This window comes from Porites lutea, chromosome 8 (assembly GCF_958299795.1).
Source record: "Porites lutea chromosome 8, jaPorLute2.1, whole genome shotgun sequence".
Taxonomy (NCBI): domain Eukaryota; kingdom Metazoa; phylum Cnidaria; class Anthozoa; order Scleractinia; family Poritidae; genus Porites; species Porites lutea.
Genome location: NC_133208.1, coordinates 14,563,585 through 14,580,487, shown reverse-complemented (window position 1 = coordinate 14,580,487; position 16,903 = coordinate 14,563,585). Strand labels below are relative to the sequence as shown.

The 16,903-nt window shown below is 42.9% G+C and overlaps 2 protein-coding genes across 2 annotated transcripts in view; both read left to right on the top strand.

Annotated features, from left to right (window-relative positions):
* Positions 1 to 10,332, top strand: part of LOC140945227 (uncharacterized) — a 12,145-nt gene extending 1,813 nt beyond the window's left edge. Inside the window, exons 4-5 of the mRNA XM_073394278.1 lie at positions 198 to 428; positions 10,013 to 10,332. Of these exons, the coding sequence (XP_073250379.1) occupies positions 198 to 428; positions 10,013 to 10,332 (551 nt within the window). The remainder of the gene's footprint in view (positions 1 to 197; positions 429 to 10,012) is intronic.
* Positions 5,517 to 8,964, top strand: LOC140946583 (uncharacterized). Its single transcript, XM_073395703.1, has 2 exons — positions 5,517 to 7,006; positions 7,138 to 8,964. The coding sequence occupies exons 1-2, from the start codon at positions 5,588 to 5,590 to the stop codon at positions 8,962 to 8,964; spliced, it is 3,246 nt and encodes a 1,081-aa protein (XP_073251804.1). The 5' UTR covers positions 5,517 to 5,587.
* Positions 10,333 to 16,903: the final 6,571 nt, after the last annotated feature.

The window sequence follows — 16,903 nt, the reverse complement described above, 5'->3', positions numbered from 1 at the left end:
AGGGGAAAGGAGATTTGATATTTCACACGAATGAATAGGAATGATATCTGGGGAGGGGGAAGGCAAAAGGCAATAAAGAATCATTAAAACAATTAACCTAAAACTGTCGGTTCCGCCACACTTGTCGAAATTCATTATGTCATGGCTATTGTCACGTTAATTTTTACGTAATTTAAATTATTCTTTATTATTTTCAGAATTTATGAACTCGTCGATTTTGAACAGCAGTGATTGCTATTTTCGTCATTTGGGTAATTTTCTGGAGAATGCGGTTGGGGACAATTCTCACTGGTTGCTGTGCTGGCGTGCTACATTACACGGCTGGAATATCAGTCAGTTTCACAGTCGCTGCGATGGAAAAAACGACACTGTTACCATCATAAGGAAAGGGAAATTCATCTTTGGCGGATATACGGATATTCCTTGGGGTAAAAAAAAAATAATAATTCCCTTATTTTATCATCCTTTTTTACCGCAATGTTACAGCTTTACAATTCTGATCTACTTACACTGTTTATTGAGAATTTAACCCTTCGTTTATAAGGTTGAAACGTCACTCTGGGTCAGCTTTCATCTTGTAAGGATGGTGAGGTGTTTTATTTGTCTTAATGACTCTCTTCTGGGTCTTTACCCCCTTGAAACATCAGGTCATTGCTAATAGCCCACGTTCAATAAATTCTAAATTACTCCGAGGCTTTAGGGACAAAATTGCAAATTTTTCACGACTCCATCCAGAGGAGACTTGAGCACAAAGAATACTAAACAAAATATAGAGAAATATGAAAGCCTCGGACTCTTGTTAGAATTTTGATATATCGAACGTGGGCTATTATATCAACAGTGGCGCTTCTAATGGAGTACCCTCTTATTTTTAATCCAAACCGAAGTAAAAAAAAACTATTTTTTTCTTCTTGAGCTCAGTAGCCACGATTAACTCGAGGTCTCGATGAACCCCACGTACCTATCCCCAGCAACGTTCGTTAAGACTTCGATCGGTCTGTTCTCACAATAAGGTCTCCTTCAAGGAGATTGAAGTTTAGCTCCCTTTCCTTGGCGCGTGAGTTGTGACAGGTCTGTGAATGCGATCTGACAGGCATTGGATTGCAAAAAAAAAAGCGGATCGTGCTAATTCAAAGGCAAAGAAGCTAAGTGTAGTGATGCCGGTAAATGCATCAAGCAGCTACTAAATCCCGTTACAGTGTGTGTTATGTGTCCTAAGAGAATATGCACAGCAAACCATTTTTCATACGGACAGTCAGTAAAGCCTGGCCACGTGTCCTTGCTGTATACATTTCAGTATTAGAGTGGTGGGCCAACAAGACTGTCGGTAATAAAACGGGGTCCGCATGTCCGTATCAGTCCATATGTTCGGTGCCGATCCAATGGGAAGGTTCTAATTTACACGTAAAGCAGAATCAGTTTATTGCTATTCTGAGAAATCTCTATAGAGAAGAGAAGTCGTTATGTCACGTTCACATGGCAGCAAAATTTCTAGATGACAACAATACCGACAATTCACTTAAAAAGTGAATTCACACTGTTTCACAGTTAATCGATCGTATTCATTTTCATTTAATTTGTCAAATTTTCTGGGGTTGAATCCGAAGGGACCGTATTTAAGTTTAGAAAAAGAAAAAGAAAATTTTTGTGCTGTGTTTACCTACTCAGTAAAGCAGGCTTGTGAAATTAGGAAGTTTCATGTCGCAGTCGTTCAACAGCGGCTGAGAAATGTACAAAAAACGTGATGCGCGTGCAAAGTTGTGGTTTTGCTTAATATAAATTTATTGCTTTTTAACTGTTCTCGTTGCTGTCGCCGTCGTCGATGCTTAAACTCCCTATTGTTGAGATCCAGAAATTTTGCTACCATGGTAACGTGACGTCATATTTCTCCTCTCTATTTAACAATTATTCCTCGAGGCCGAATGGTCTCTGAGTCAATAGCCCATGAGGCCGAAGGCCGAAGGGGCTATCATGACTTAAAGCCCATTCGGACTCGAGGAATAATTGTTTTAGTAAAATCCAACTATTTGGTCAAAAATATCGAGACAAAACAACTTTAGCTAGTTAAAGCTATACTTTAATCCTTTTTTGCCGCCAAAAAGCCTGCGGTTTTCGCTACTAGTGGGCAAAAACATATAGCCTAGTAGTAGCTCTGTCACGTTATCCGCGAGATATGACATTTTAATTAGTTACATTCAAGGACTCTTTTTTCTTTCGTGATTGTAACATTGATTATTTTATTGCATGATCATCGTATATCCGTTTTTTGGCTAGGCGTACAAAGCTTTATTCAGTTTTATTTCCTTTACGTCAGAAGGCATGCGTTAGATTATTCTTTTCCTAAGTACGTTTATTCAGTTGTAAGAAGTCCATCACAGTGTAAGGAGCTTTTGGAGAACTTTCGGAGTTATTACAACTGTAGGAGATTTGGAGTTCTTTTAACCCCTGGAGTCAAGATCAGACGTAAGTCACGCTTGTAATTCAGTAGTTTGTTTTTCTTTCTTTTTTCGTGCACGGAGCATTATCTTAGTTTTCTTTTCTTCTGACGTAAAAATCGCACGTTTCTTTCTAGTTTTCACCGCAAGTGCTGTAAATAGTCGGACTAGCCTGATTTTAATAAACGTCATTGAATCTTGCTGACCGCCTAGTGCTTCACTGTGGTTGACCTGGCGAACTCCAGTGCCTAACGCCACGCGTCTACGACACTGGGAACGCGAAAGTGAAAAGTCTGATCCATCAACATCAGAGGCTTAAGAGGTAAGCCGTATGTAACCGTATTTAAAACCGAAGTCACGAAAAGATGGCAAACAAAAACATTGACGGAGTCACGGAGAGTGGAGTTAGGGGAAGTAAAAGAAAAATACAATTGACACCTAAGGCCCTTCAAAACGCCACAGAAGATAAACGGAGAGAAATCCTTAAGTCGCGTAGAAGGCTCTTAATTATCATGCGATTAGTTGAAGAGACTACTGATGACACCGATATCAAGACCATAGCGAGCGACCTCACGGCCGCCGCGGGAGAGTTTGGAAGCCTTTTACAAGGCCTACTTAGCCTGTATGAGCAGGATCTTCACGGCGAATTTATAGATGGAGACCAACTCAAGGAGGAAAACGAGACCTTAAAACGAGCCCTCCTACTTATAGATAGTTTAAAAAATAGAATTGCTAGACAATCCGACGAATTGTTGGAGACAAGATCTGTTTACTCTCGTCATTCTTCGCGCCGCTCATTAGTCTCTAGTACTAGCAGCAGCGTTGCAAGATTGCAAGCACTAGCCGATGCGACAGCCGCAAGTCAAGAAGCTCAGTACACGCGCCTCATAGCAGAAAAAGAGCTCGAGCGCAGAACGCGTGACGCCGAGGCGGAAAGGATTCGGCAACAAGAAAAAGCGCGATACGAAAAGGAGTTAAAGATTCTAGGAGCAGATAAAAAAGCCGCTGTAGCAAATGCGAAGCTAAAAGTATTTGAGGAAGCCCTATTAGAACAGGAGTTGGAGAGAGATTCCGAATTGCCATCACTTGAAGTTCCCGGAATAAAAAACGAAGAGCGCACTTCACAATGGGTTCATTCCTCTCGCACGCTTAATCCCCCACCCGCGGATTATCGATCACGCCCCGGACGTACACATGAATCGTCAAATGCCTTAGAACAATCAAAGCCTTTATCGCCTTCAGTAGTACCGAAAAGTCAATCTTTCAGTCAAGATCTGCCAAATAAGAAAGCGCAACAAGATACTCCCTTTAATAGAGAGCCAATTAGCACATCAACCCCCTTAATAGACGTCACCGGAAGCCAGCTAATTGAGACATTGACATCGGTAAACCAGCAAATTGTCGCCGGACTCGCGCGTCAAAATCTGCCTAAATGCCACCCTGACGTTTTTAGCGGGGACCCCACGCTTTTTCACCCGTGGAAAGCAGCGTTTAAAGCCATGATAACGGATGTCAGCGTATCCCCCGTCCAAGAGATAAACTACCTGCGTAGTTTTACAAGCGGAGAGCCTCAAAAACTTGTTGACAATTATCGAAAAAGGAAACATCATGACCCCTGTGGGCTATTGAAAAACCTCTGGGCGGAATTGGAGAGGCGTTTCGGCAGCGCAGCGACAATTACTAATGCACTACTGGAGCGAATGCACGTGCTTGCCGCGTTCAGAGAAAGTGAAAATGACAAGCTTCAAGAATTTGCCGACCTCTGCGCCGATGTAACCAGCCAAATATCCTGCCTTCCTGGCCTCGCGTGTCTCAACTTCCCCAATGCAATACAACCGATCGCAGCTAAGCTACCACCGTCGCTTCTCGGGAAATGGGAGAAAGAACTAGCTAAATTCTTGGAGAACAATGGAGACGCCTATCCTGGCTTTCACGTTTTCTCGGAAGTTGTTCAAAAACATGCTAGGATAAAAAACAATCCAAACATGAACATCGGAGCTAGACTTGTCAATCCTCCTATCCAAACGCCGAGTCGCGCAGGACAGAACAAAAAGGCGCTTAAAACACACACTGACCCCAATGATTCAAACGCACCAACAAGAGAAAGGGAGACAAAACGGTGCCCATTCCACGACAGAGACGGACACAGCTTAGAGGAGTGCAAAGCCTTCGCTGCAAAAACATTAGAGGAGAAGACTGAATGGATCCTTCAGGCTGGACTTTGCTATCGCTGTCTGTCCGAAGGCCACAGAGCAAAGGATTGCAGACAAACGATCAAATGCAGTTTATGCAAGGACAAACGTCACAACGCACTCCTCCACAAAGAGAAGCTGAAGAAACCCGAAGGTGGAGAGTCGGTCGACACGAAATGCACGTCCCTGTGTGGAGCTAGTGAGGGCGGCGTCTCATGCAGTAAACTAGTACTGGTTGATGTCGTCAGCAAAGAGAGACCGAAAAGTATTTGTAGAGTCTATGCGATTATTGACGATCAAAGCAACTCGTCCTTAATCACCAGCGAACTTGCCGATGAATTAGGAGCAACCGGCCCAGAAGAAAAATATTACCTAACTACATGCAGCGGCGAGAAAGAGGCAAAGTATGGACGACGCGTGACAGGTGTAGTCCTTAAATCCTTAAAGGGAACGGAGTCAGAACTGCCCACCCTCATCGAATGCAATAACATCCCTCGCGATAAACAAGAGATTCCAACACCGGAGATGGCGAGGAGATTCCCACACCTCAGCGATATCGAGAACGAAATCCCGCAGCTCGATGAAAATGCCGAAATTCACCTGCTTATCGGACGAGATGCCCCAGAGTTGCTTAAAGTGAGGGAGTTCAGAAACGGGCCGAAAGGAGCCCCGTGGGCTCAAAAGACATCTTTAGGCTGGACGATAATCGGACAGATGTGCCTAGACCTTGTCGGGGGACCCGTGCACGTGCGCGCCTGCCGCACCAGTCTCCTCGCGGCCGATTCGAGGGAGAAGTCGACGGAGACAAACAATTACGAATTCCTGCCATGCCCTAACCAGTTTACAGTAAAAGAGAGCTTTCTCGAGCAAAAGAGAGACCTAGCGGACAACGTGTTCTTTACGAGTCGGGAGGATAACGATGTTAGCTTATCCTGCGAAGATCGCAAATTCTTAGATATCATGGAGACTGGCGTACATAAAAACGAACAAGGGAACTGGGAAATGCCCCTACCCTTCCGCCGTAAAGATCTTCATTTGCCAAACAATCGGAGTCAAGCAGTCAACCGCTTAAATGGCCTCATCCGCACCTTAAAAAGAAAGCCTCAGATGGCAAAGGACTACGTGGAGTTCATGGGGAAGATCATCGAAAAAGGCCACGCCTCCCCGGTACCAATAGAAGAAATTACTAAGCCCCAGTCCGGTCGGGTGTGGTACCTTCCGCACTTTGGGGTTTACCACCCGAAGAAACCAACTCAAATCAGAGTGGTCTTTGACTCTTCAGCCGAATACGAAGGTGTATCGCTGAACGGAGAGCTGTTATCGGGTCCAGATCTCATGAACAGCCTGTTAGGAGTTCTATTTCGCTTTCGGAGGGAGACAACAGCTGTCATGTGTGACATAGAGCAGATGTTCCATTCCTTTCACGTTGATCCAGAGCACAGAGACTTCCTTCGTTTTCTCTGGTACGAAGACAATACACCCGGCAAACGGATAATAGAGTACCGAATGAATGTTCACCTCTTTGGAAATGGACCAAGCCCAGCAGTTGCTACGTTTGGTTTAAGAAAGACCGCAGCTGACGGCGAGGAGGAGTTTGGAGGAAATGCAACCGAATTTGTGCATCGTAACTTCTACGTTGACGACGGCTTGGCATCACGGCCCACTACCAAAGAAGCAATCGATCTTGTCACCGCGACTCAAGAAATGTTAGCCACCGCTAACCTAAAGCTTCATAAGGTCGTATCCAACTCAGTTGAAGTCATGGAGGCGTTCCCAGCCGAAGACAGAGGAAAGGGAGTACGAGATCTAGATCTTCGGCACGATAGCCTTCCCGCACAACGCTCTCTAGGAGTCTACTGGAACCTTGAGGAAGACACCTTCACGTTCAAGGTCTGCCTTCCCGAAAAGCCATTCACGCGAAGAGGAGTACTATCGGTCGTGAATTCAATTTATGATCCACTAGGCCTCGCAGTGCCAGTCCTACTTGAAGGGAAGTTATTGCTTCAGCAGCTAGTACTCTTGGGGAAGAAAAACAATAAGGAAAAAGCATTAGGATGGGACGACCCTCTACCAGACACGCTATTGTCGCAGTGGCAACGTTGGAGAAATTCGCTTCCTCATTTGGAGAACGTTTCAGTACCCCGCTGCTACCACCCACCTGGTTTCGGGACAATCGTAAGAAGAGAAATTCACGCCTTTTCGGACGCCAGCAAGGACGCGATTGGAGCTTCAATTTACCTAAGACTCTTTAACGATAGAGGAGAAATCTGCACGGCCTTGCTCTTCGGTCAATCAAAGGTAGCACCTGCTCAGACCACAAGCATCCCCCGCCTAGAGTTGTGTGCCGCTGTCCTTGCCTCGCAAGCAGTAAACAAGATCGTAAAGGAGATAGACATGGAGATTAACCAGATCACCTTTACACGGACTCAAAGGTCGTCCTCGGTTACATCCAAAACGAGAGCCGGAGGTTCTATGTTTACGTCGCTAACCGTGTACAAACAATCCGGAAGATTTCCAGCCCCAAGCAGTGGAAGTATATCGATACGAGCGAGAACCCTGCAGACCTGAGTACACGTTGCCTGAATGCGCAAAGTCTCAAAGGATCGGATTGGTTAACCGGACCAAGCTTCTTAAGAGACCCAAACAGAACAGCAGCAGAAGATGAAGAGGACGAGATTCCACTAAATGGGGACGATCCGGAAGTACGAAAGAACACCGTGAGCCTGAAAACGCAAACCAGCAAACACCATGGTCTTGGAGCAGACAGGTTCTCACGATTTTCGAGCCTTCGTTCCTTGCAACGTGCAATCGCAAATTTGATAGTAGTTATCAGGGAGTTCAAACGGAGAAAGAACAAGAGTCGGGAAGAGATTGAGTCGAAAATATCAAGCAGCAAGAACACAAAACTGATGCGGCAGCCAACAGCAAAGGAACTTCAGGAGGCCATGACAGTAATAATTTGCGCCGTACAAAGTGAAAGCCTTTCAGAAGAATTGAAGTCAGACCGAAGGATTGCAGAGAGCAACGAACCGGAGACTGTTCCAAAGAGTTCGAAGCTGTACCGTTTAGACCCCTTTGTGGATAATAATGGTATTCTACGAGTCGGCGGCCGTCTTCGACGCGCTACTTTAGAGTTTGGAGAAAAGCACCCCGTTCTGATACCGAAGAAAAACCGCGTTGCTGATCTGATAACACGTCACTACCACAGACAAGTCCACCACCAAGGTCGTCAGATTACGCACGGTGCCATCCGCCAAGCTGGGTACTGGTTGATTGGAGGCCACAATACTGTAGCACGGGAGTTAAACAAGTGTGTTACATGCAAGAAATTGAGAGGACCAGTGATACAACAGCGTATGGCCGACCTACCAGCAGACAGAACAGAAGTAGCCCCTCCCTTCACAAACGTTGGGTTCGACGTTTTCGGCCCCTGGATGATACGTTCTAGGAAGACACGCGGAGGCGCAGCCAACTCCAAACGCTGGGGACTAGTGTTCACTTGTCTAAGTAGCAGAGCGATCCACATCGAACTACTGGAGTCCATGGATGCTAGTTCCTTCATCTGCGCTCTGAGAAGATTCTTTGCACTTCGCGGTCCTGTTTCCATTCTCAGGTGCGATCGGGGTACCAATTTCATTGGTGGAAAGTCGGAGCTGGGAGACGCCCTGAGAGAGATGGACCAACGTCAAGTGAAAGGCTACGTAAAGAACCATGGGCGCGAGTGGATCTTCAACCCATCACATGCCTCACATTTTGGTGGCGCTTGGGAGCGCCAGATAGGCACCATTCGCCGTGTATTAGAAGCGATGTTTGCGGAGCTTGGCAGTCATCAACTTACACACGAACTACTCGTAAAGCTTATGGCAGAGGTGACCGCGATAGTCAACGCCCGCCCTATATCTGCTATACCAACAGATGCAGATGAACCTCAACCGCTGTCACCCTCTATGCTTTTGACTATGAAGACACGCCCACTTGGCCCGCCACCTGGCAACTTTGTTCCACCTGACGTCTACGCACGACGCCGTTGGAGACGTGTCCAGTACCTCGCGGACCAATTCTGGATACGATGGAGGCGCGAGTACCTTCAAAGCATGCAGACCAGGACCAAGTGGGAGGAGCCGAAGAGAAATCTACGCACAGGAGACATAGTTCTTGTAAAAGAGGAGGGAGCTTACAGAAATGACTGGCCCATCGGAAGAATTTCAGAAGCCATTGAGAGTGATGACGGACGAGTAAGAAAGGCCCAAGTTGAGATAGTGAGAGGCGCTGCAAAGAAGACGTTTCTGCGACCAATTAAGGAGCTTGTCCTTCTGGTACCCGCACCAGCGGAGTAGTTTCCCTAAACACAGAAGATAATTAAACAGGAGCAAGGATCAGAGATCCTTGGGCGAGGAGTGTCACGTTATCCGCGAGATATGACATTTTAATTAGTTACATTCAAGGACTCTTTTTTCTTTCGTGATTGTAACATTGATTATTTTATTGCATGATCATCGTATATCCGTTTTTTGGCTAGGCGTACAAAGCTTTATTCAGTTTTATTTCCTTTACGTCAGAAGGCATGCGTTAGATTATTCTTTTCCTAAGCACGTTTATTCAGTTGTAAGAAGTCCATCACAGTGTAAGGAGCTTTTGGAGAACTTTCGGAGTTATTACAACTGTAGGAGATTTGGAGTTCTTTTAACCCCTGGAGTCAAGATCAGACGTAAGTCACGCTTGTAATTCAGTAGTTTGTTTTTCTTTCTTTTTTCGTGCACGGAGCATTATCTTAGTTTTCTTTTCTTCTGACGTAAAAATCGCACGTTTCTTTCTAGTTTTCACCGCAAGTGCTGTAAATAGTCGGACTAGCCTGATTTTAATAAACGTCATTGAATCTTGCTGACCGCCTAGTGCTTCACTGTGGTTGACCTGGCGAACTCCAGTGCCTAACGCCACGCGTCTACGACACTGGGAACGCGAAAAGCTCAACCAATCAGAACGCAGCATTGATAACAGAGCACCTTGTTAACCTCGGAAGTTATCGCACCACTAAGAAATTTAATGGCCTTAAAAGTGCAATGCTTGCTAAAACAACTTGAAGCCTTCAGTTTGTTGTTTTCCTGTTCAATTGTTAGGGCTATCGTCAATTACCTTTACCTCAATTGGATTTATTCAATATATTTTATTCGTTTAAATAAGAAGGCAAAACCAAAGTGAATTCTGGTGGCTATAGAAAAATGACGACATTTTTGATCGTGGAAATGGGCTGTTATATTGTCTGACGAAAGAAAAAGATACATATTGGTAATAAAATGAATTCAAACTTTAAATCCATTTTTTTTATTGAAGCAAACGTGAAAGCATATGATTTTTTTTTTGTTTTATTTACTTTTGGTTTCTCAGAATCCAGTGGCAACTGGAGCGCTTCTTCTGAAGCGTTTATTTTTTCGCTGAACAATAATGAAGGCTTGGCACCGTTTGTGAGCCAGGTGGAGAAAGGAATCACAGATTGGGCAATTTACAGGAATTCACAATTTGGTCCATATTTTGGAATTGACGTCATAATTACAGATAACGCCGACGGTAACAGTTTGTCAGAAGCAGTCTTAGGCTATTACTACCCTACTCCACCTGCAGTACAGAACAGGCACACAGTCCTGGCCGGGACTTGGTACTTCTCACCTGATGAGGTGGAGGTATTTTATCTTGACCCATCCCGCTAAATGCAAGATGACACAAACTATCATATTTATTACCATTAAATCTGAGAGCAAAGCAATGCATTTAATATAACTTTAAACTTCCTATTAATTGCTTTTTTATTGTTGTTGTTGTTGTTTTTGCTTTTTGCCTTTTTTAGAATCCCTAAATATTCAATTGTCTGAAATCTGTTATTAGAATAGTTTGCCTGGTTTGTTTTACTATTTCAACATAGCTGGACTAGTTAGGGTAGAGGAGTGCAGTGCACAATCCTTTGTTTTTTGTTCTCAAATTATAACTGAATAAAGTAACGCGATGTTTCTATTCTTCAGTAATTTCAAAATGATAGCAATGCTAATGAACTTTGTGCACGGTCAGGTACAATAAAAAAAGCTAACAAAAACACATAACAAAGGAGTCTAACGGGTTTCATAACCATTCCACTTTGATATTAATTCTAGAATGTGATTTGAATATTTGATTTAGGGCTTTAGGGCCTGAAAAGTTAACGGCACTTTGGAGTTTGGAGACTGTTGCGGCAGGAGCCCTGCCCTGCCCTGCTGGTACTCAGACTTCACCTCATTACTGGTTCGGCCGGAACACATTCCTGGCGGGGTTTCGGCCCTAAGCTGACTTCTCACTTATCTCGTACCCAGATCGCTTGTTGACGAAGCCGTCAATAAGAGATCTGAGTACGAGATAAACTTCTCACCTGATGCATTAGAGATATTTTACATATCTTGCATGATCTATCCCACTAAAACCTAGCCTGTCCACAGGCTTCGTCTCTTTTTTAGCGTGCGAGCACGGACTGCGAGAACCAACACGAAGGGCGAGAAAAAGCTCATTTCCCCGTCTCATTAGGCTGTTTATTAGATAAGAATACCAGGGATAAGTCTAGTCGTAAATTGTTGTTTTACTAATAAGCATAAACATAATCCAGATGAAGGCGTTTATACGTTTCACAAACTTTTTTGTGAATTCGATTATCTGAAGTCATTACTTGGTGCATTTACCCATTCATAAAAATGCTTCTGTGGAGTTATGAGGAAGACATGAAACATTTGTCAAATTTCATTAGAAAACTTTTAAAACTTTTAAAACTTGAAAAAGTCGGCCCAGTTTCTTCAAGTTTTTATTCATATGTTCATCCTTGCCATTCTTAGAAACAGACAACAGGGCAACAGTTTCATTGCCGATAGTATAGCCTTAATTGGACCATGACGTTTTGAAATCAATTGATGCGAAGACATGTTTTAGCCTTTAAAAACTGGGGATAGCAAAGAGCAGAAGGACATAGCCTCTTTATATTGTACTGGGCTATGAAAACATGTACGCGCGTAGTTGTTTTAAAAAATCCGCAGCGCTTTTTGTTGTAACCGATTATTGGTGCGACTCTTCTTACAGTTAATCATGATCAATTTGATCGAAAAAAAATGGGATGGGCTTTTGGGGTGAAAAAGGCGGATAAGTGATTCAACTAGTCAAGACAATCGACTTAAAGGTTACTGCAGGATCCCATAACCCTGAGTCCTGCATACTGAAATAGCGCTTCACTTCTTAGACTACCCCCCCCCCCCCCCAACCCACACGCCCACAAAGATGTCGATGTATTTTAAGCTTCATGTGTGTATAGGTAATAAAGTTTGTGTGTATTAATAGGAGTTAAAGCAAGGGTTAAACAATCAGGGACGCTGTACCTGACCTTCTCCAAAGGATGACTATCAAACTTAGACCTTATATCTTAACATTGTCTTATACTCATAGTTAATTGCGTTCACTTTACAGCGAGTTGGTATAGTGTTCTTGAGATTTAAGCAACAATTCACGTAGTAATTTTTAAAGAGACGTTTTCTGCGTAAGATCAGACGACACGTTTTCTCTTCTTCTGTTCGCTTTGAAGTTGATCAAGACATTTCATAACACCAGATGGCGAGAGATAAAAACAAGCGCTCGCTGATACCAGTCAGTCATTATTTTTTTTGATTTCTGGGAAGAAGAGTTACGCGAGGAGTTACGGAAAGGGAGGCAGGAAGCTTTTATACTGACCCCGTGGGCCAGAACTCTCTCTGTCTTGAGATCTAGCTTAATCCCCTAGAGAGAGATCTGAGTGCTAAATTAATGACACACTATACTCTCAGTCTCACCGAAAACACATGAATAGTGACCGAATACAAGTCTAGGACGGAGGCATTTGCCCTAGCTTGGATTCCGGCAATAAAGAATATTGATTTTGCCGTTTAGGGGCGGAGTGGCACTGCTTGAAGAGGGGTGGTACTGCTGGCAGTAGGGTAGTACCGCTTGACGTAGATCGCTTCATTTCGAACTCGCTGTTTAACTAGTTACCCTCAATGGTTCCTTGTACTTTACCCTTTAAGCCCCAAGATCCACATACACAAATTCTCCAAACTGATCTCCACATATTTCTTTTAAGGATAGTTGAGAGAACTTGGTTTACGATCATAGCGTTCTCTCTTTAGTGATCATTTTATTCTTTCTCATAACCTTCACTCTTGGTGATATACTGATGTTGTTAGGAGAATATTGATGTTGGTCAGTCTTGGGACCTAAAGGGTTAATAAGTACAGAAAGAGAAAACACGAGGGTCATTGTGTTTACAAAGAATCTCTTATTTACTCAGTTTATTTATTTATTTATTTATTGCATGTTTTACTTTATGAGCCTTTATGGCGAATACACTGTAAGTTGCATTCTCAGGATAGATTAATATAAATATAATGTAGCTGGATTTTTGAAAACATAGCTAGCGAAAATTGCAGCCTCTTGATTGAAGAAAGCCAAAACGCTCGTTTCTTAATTCTTGCGTCTGATAAGCTATATAAAATCATACTAAGAAAGGAAAAGGAGAGGGAATTACGAAAATAGGGGGAGGTGGGAGAAAGGAAGGCGGAGAAAAGAAAACACAATGGTTGCACTCTTAGTTTTTATATTGGCTGGAGATGCTGTAGTTTTTGAGATAAAAAACTGGTGGAACGACAATATTTGGTCTTTCAAAAATCTAGCTAGAGAATAGACTGAAGTATTTTAAGAATTTCTTGGTATAGAATAGCCAAAAATATTAAAAGCAATGTTGTGTAGATAGATCATGTCATGGTCTTGTGCTTTTGACGTCGTTGTGATAGTCATATGTGATAAGATTTACATTGATTCTTCGCGTTGTTTTTGAAACATTAAGTGACATCACCATCTATTACCAGCGGTTGACACACCTTCTTTGATGACGTTATAATTTAAGGCTTTCAAAAGCAACAAGGTCTGTTTTACAAGCACTTCTCTCTTGTCAGTGTAAAGATTTTGTAGCCGTACAGTTAATGAAAGTAACGTTGAGGTGATCCAAATTCTTGTGTGGCATGTGTGGTAATTATTGAAAACACCATGAGAAAAAAGAGAGAGAGCAAATGTTTTATCATCACCTTGTGCTCTGTTGACAGCTGTGTCTTTCTTGCTGCCCTAGGCTAGTTCCGTTGTCACTAATAAACAAGAAAAGTTTCGTACGATGTTACTCCTGTTGCATGACTGATGTGGGGTTGGATGATAGCCGTTCATTATTTTTTGGATGGTCACCAGGGGGTTAGCTGGAATTTTTCCAGAGGCACGCACAATTTACCAAACCCTCCTCCCCTCCCCCCTTACAGCAACGTTTTCATTTCATGATTTATACTGATGAACAGCTACAACTTAATATAGATATTTCTAGCAATCACAATTTTCCGTCTGTCCTCTGTGAATTAGTATATCCTGCAGCTTGCTACCATCTGCGCCCTTCTTCCTGCCTTTTTTCTAAAATGTGCCCACCACTCGTCGTTTCTCTGAAAACCGTTGGTGGGGCCTACTTGCAGACGTTGGAAAAACAAAACAAACAACAGCTCGAAATTGAGCCTCCTGTCCAAGTTGATTAACAAGTGTATAGCTATAGTTTTCAGACGCGACAAAATTGCTTAATTTGTCGTTTTCCGTTCTTTTTTATTGATACAAAAAACAGTAATTGCATGCAAGGGTCCTTAAATAAAAAAAATACAGGCACAATTTGCAAGTATTCATTGTTTTGATTGACGTTTGACTGTTTCTTAATCCTTAACTACACAAATGCGAGGTGGCCATCACCAGGATTCATCATTTGAATGTGACATCTAACTGCCAGTCGTTTCGAGGGCCCCAAATAGGTTTCTTGGGACCCGGGATCTACTTTATTTGAAACTTGGGATTTAGGATTTGAAAGCAAAATCGGGGCGAGTTTCGGGATTGAAGGTATGCGCAAGAGGTGGAATGCCTAAAATAACCCTCGGGATTACAGGATTGTGCGAAATATTTGGTTGGGATTACGGGATTGAAAGAAGCCTATTGGGGATCCTCCGTTTCCATGGTAGGGACGGACGAACATTCGCGTGAAATCAGGTTACGTAAAAAGGGGCTCCTTTTAATAATTCTACATATACAGAACTCCACTTACCGTCCCAATCCTCGCAACACACCTTCACAATCTTTTATCTATCTTTAATCGTTTAATTGCCAATAGCATACCCTTGTGGCACGAAATTTTGGGGGGAGTTTATTTTTGCAGTGTGTCAACACTTTTGTCCCTCATTTTCTGAAGGCAAAATTGTGCTACTGCACACAAGTTGAGCCGTGCATGACACTGATTTTAACTGAAATTAAAGGAATCAACGACATAATTATGTTATTGCTGGTGGGGGCGACATTGACTTATTCACGACCAAATTATAGGGCCAATTCGAATTACGTGATGACGTAATAAAAGGGCTGCGGTATCCAGAATTAACGTCGATATGGTTTACAAGCTTAAAACTGACGCTGAAACTCGCGCACATGTACAACTTTTGACGAATTTCAAGGGTATGCGTACTGAAAATATTTTTAATAAAGTGAATATTTCTCGTTTTTCACTTTATCGGATTGTTAAGGCGCAAACAATCACGGGTAGGGTAAGGATTGACTCGTAGTGGGGGTAGTCACTGGCCGGCCACGGAAATATGGAGCGTTAGTGAGGAGCGGCCGTCACTGCGTTCAATATCGAAACTACGGAAAAGTGAAGGTAAATTCATGGCCAATTCAATAAAAAACTAAGGACAGCGTAGCAAACAATGCAATTCTACACGAAAACAATTACTTTCAATCCCACCTCGTGACACCCTGTGTGACATGATAACGTAACGCAAATAGCGTGACATGAGCGCATATGTATGTGTATTTGGACTGCATTTCTCCAGCGAAACCCCGTGTTTTTGTCTATTGTCGGCAGAGATAATGAAAAGAGAGCTTTGAAACGTGAACTGGTATTTGACTCTCAAAGAAAACGACAGCTCAAACTGAGGAAAACACTGTTTCCTTTGTGTTACAACGGTTAAACGTTTCGGCAAACGGAAAGTAACACCCTGTTATGACCTCTTAATGTCGATATGTATTCTCGTGGTTAACCGCTGAAACTCCATGTTTGCACCACATCGCTGAAATTTTTCTCGCCAAGAATACGTATTGCGAAGCACTTTCTTCATAGCCGAATCTTCTTTTGACTTTTGTGAGGAAATAGCGCATAAAAGAGGAAGATTTTCCAGCGCACGGCCGTCATCGATCACGTGTTATCCCGCTTTCCTTGTCATCAAGCGAACTTTTGGGCCAAAGTAATTGCTGTTTTGGCGATGGTGCAAACTGGTGTGTCTATCTTGAAAACAATTTTTTTGGCATTCTGTGATTTACGAGCAGGGAAATGAAGTAGTTGTCCATCCAACATCAATAAAAAATCATACCACTGAATAAATGGCAGGCGGTCATCTAAAATCATTACAAAAGTACATTCCTAACCTGGTCTAACCTGTTCGACGCCTACCTACGCTTAAGGTTTGGATCAGTTAGGTTTGAAAAGGTCTCCAAAAAAAAGCACATCTATATATAGGGCATAGCACAAACGGCTGGTTCATCATTTATGAGGTTCATAACCTGTATATTGTTCACGTCGCTCGTTCACGTCCTTTCACTAATGGCACAAAGTCAATGTCAAAAATAATGCATGTCCCCTCCGTTAATCTGCAGTACTTCATTCGCTTAAGTTAACCATTTACCAGAACAATTTTCATTGTACCTTAGTGTTTCCATCCTTTTTCCACTATTGATAATACTCGTGAGAACATTTCATCCGCAGTAACGGCATTGATCACACCCGGGTGATCACAACACAAATGATTTCCTCTCGACCCGACAGAGTATCAGGAACGTGCGCGAGAGTACAAGTTGAAGATTATATAAGTAATGACATACGCTTCGTACATTTTACTCTACGTATACTACAAATCAGGACGAAACTTTACAAATTGTTGTTTATAAACAATTTGGCCCATAGAGTAACGTCATCGCACAAAAATTCAGCAGCGTCAAAAATCTAGCCGGAAAACACAGATACATATTTCGGACAGTCTGAATGCAAAATTGTGCTACTGCACACAAGTTGAGCCGTGTATGACACTGATTTTAACTGAAATTAAAGGAATCAACGATATAATTATGTTATTGGTGGTGGGAGTGACATTGACTTAATCACGACCGAATTATAGGGCCAAT